Source organism: Meleagris gallopavo, chromosome 1 (assembly GCF_000146605.3).
Source record: "Meleagris gallopavo isolate NT-WF06-2002-E0010 breed Aviagen turkey brand Nicholas breeding stock chromosome 1, Turkey_5.1, whole genome shotgun sequence".
NCBI classification, from domain to species: Eukaryota; Metazoa; Chordata; class Aves; order Galliformes; family Phasianidae; genus Meleagris; species Meleagris gallopavo.
The window spans coordinates 81,567,018-81,569,187 of NC_015011.2; the positions used below are offsets into that span (position 1 = coordinate 81,567,018).

General features: G+C 39.9%; 1 protein-coding gene across 4 annotated transcripts in view; it reads right to left on the bottom strand.

Moving 5' to 3' along the window:
- SLC35A5 (solute carrier family 35 member A5) overlaps positions 1-2,170 on the bottom strand; it is an 11,365-nt gene that overhangs the window by 8,935 nt on the left and 260 nt on the right. Inside the window, exons 1-3 of one of the 4 annotated variants that reach the window (XM_019618961.2) lie at positions 2,057-2,161; positions 1,475-1,627; positions 636-734 (exon numbers count right to left, since the gene is read on the bottom strand). In XM_019618961.2, the coding sequence (XP_019474506.1) occupies positions 636-734; positions 1,475-1,604 (229 nt within the window). In that variant the 5' untranslated portion in view covers positions 1,605-1,627; positions 2,057-2,161. Of the gene's footprint in view, positions 1-635; positions 735-1,474; positions 1,628-2,015; positions 2,162-2,170 lie in introns of those variants that run through there. The other 3 variants (XM_010719607.3, XM_010719601.3, XM_031556145.1) reach the window with 3 other exon arrangements.

The following is a 2,170-nucleotide window of genomic DNA, read 5'->3' on the forward strand; positions in this document are numbered from 1 at the left end:
TTTCTTTTCTTTTGCTATTTTGTCTTGTTCTGTTCTACGGCTGAACAGAAACAGCAGAAAAATGCTTAGAGAATCCTTTAACCCTATCAGAGTATTTCTCCACTGGTGCAAAAACGCATCATAATCATTCTTTGAGGACCAAAAAGCACTCCAGAAAGCCCCCACACAATAGTCACATCAGTATCAGGTGGTTATCAATCTCATTTAGATTAGAAATAATGACACAGATGGAGGATCTGTTCATTTAGCACCCAAAGGGTAGCCAGTAACAAACTTCTTTTCAGTCATGTCTTCACAGTGAGGCAACTTCTATTACCCTAGCCCAATGCTGTGCTAAAATTTAAAAAAGATTAGCTTGTCTTCATTACACTTTCTAACTCAACTCATTATCCTCATTTCAGGTATCATACAAACAACTTGAGAACATCTGAATTTAATGGACAAATGAGAATTATAATAAGTATGTTTATAATTGTGTATCGAAGACATAATCCCAGAGAACATTACTGTCAGGACTTACTTCATGCATACTTCATTACATGTGAATTTATTAGTGGGAAGGAAAAAAAAAAAATGAAGTATAATAAATCTTAGCAAGTCAACACATCTTGGTTACTTGAAACATACGTACTCACCTTTTTTCTTAACCCATAGTGCCAATACCACGCACAGGAACAGTTTTACTACTTCAGAACATATGTTCACTGTTGTAGGAAGATAATCATACTTGTTATCTGTGGGATTCAGCAGATTGTAAAGAGTACACCATCAGATTCCTTTTGCATTCACAATTGGAAAAGGAAATACTTTAACCCCTTCAGACAGAATTAGAGCCCCTGCTCATAAACACAAAGTGTTAGCACTCCTATTACAGATACTCAGTTTTTGAGAAGTCAGTTGCCCTTCTGGGCTGAAACCTTTCTTCATTTGCTCTCAATTTACAGTACATTTTTTTGGAAGAACTAACCATCATTCTTAAAACAATAAAACCAGGAAATATTTTCCCCCACAGAGTGATACAGTATGTTTTCCTAGTAGGAGAAAGCTTCCAGGATGACACAAACTACTTCGGGGATTTTATCTTTTCTTTGATAGCATATTTTGCTAACGTTTGCTGAAAGGATAGCGTATTTTGCTAACATTTGCTGAAAGATAGCTTGCACACTACTATACCATCTTCTCCTAAAGATGTTGTGAAACAAATAAATTGGTCATGCACCACCAACAGTGCCTGCACAGCTTAATATTTGAAAACCACCTACAAAGTAATCTACTGTCCCATCTTTTGAGGCTAATCTTCAACTGTATCAAATATCTTGCAACCTCAAATTGTTATTCTATGTTAGACCCAATGAAATGTATGCCGCAGTTTATGTAATGGAAAAGTAGGTGGAAAACTAGGTTTTGGGGTATCTGTTACACCTGAAATAACAACTCTTATTTGAAGTTCATTATGTTTACTGTCCAACAATACCTTCATTAGCAGAATATTTCATCAGGAGGATTCGACTCGAGCCCAGAGCAATGAAGACTCCTCCAAGTAGAAAGGTGTAGATGGTTGTCTTGGAGCAAACTGCAGAGCGACGACAGCACTTGCTCTCCATTCTGATGCCTTGCTGTCAGTGCCCTTTGGACGACACAACACACATACGCTATAAACAGTACTTCCAGAAGCTGATACGATGAGGTGAAACGTGTGCCTTTTATTGCTTTGTTTTATCTCAAACAAAATGGTTTGTGTTGAGAGCCATGATTGCATACTACAATCAACATTTTATTTCAAAGGGAAAAAGATGCGCTATGAGGGCCAGCAAGGGGTAAATAAACGCCTCACATACAGTGATATCTATGGAATACTCACAAGCTGAACGAGGCAAATGAATTACAATGTTATTTCCCCATAGGATTTTTATGTTTGAATATACATGCACGTATATCACAGAATGGCTGGGTTGAAAGAGACCTTAAAGCCCATCCAGTTCCAACCCCCCGCCGCGAGCAGGGCTGCCACCCACCACACCAGGCTGCCCAGGGTTCCATCCAACCCGGCCTCGACCTCTTTCACAAACAGCTCCTGTTCCCGATCGCAGCAGACAGAGCTGCTCAGGGCCGCCCGCGGCTCGCCCGCTACCAGACGCGCTCCAGGCGACTGTTTCCGCTAACGAAACGA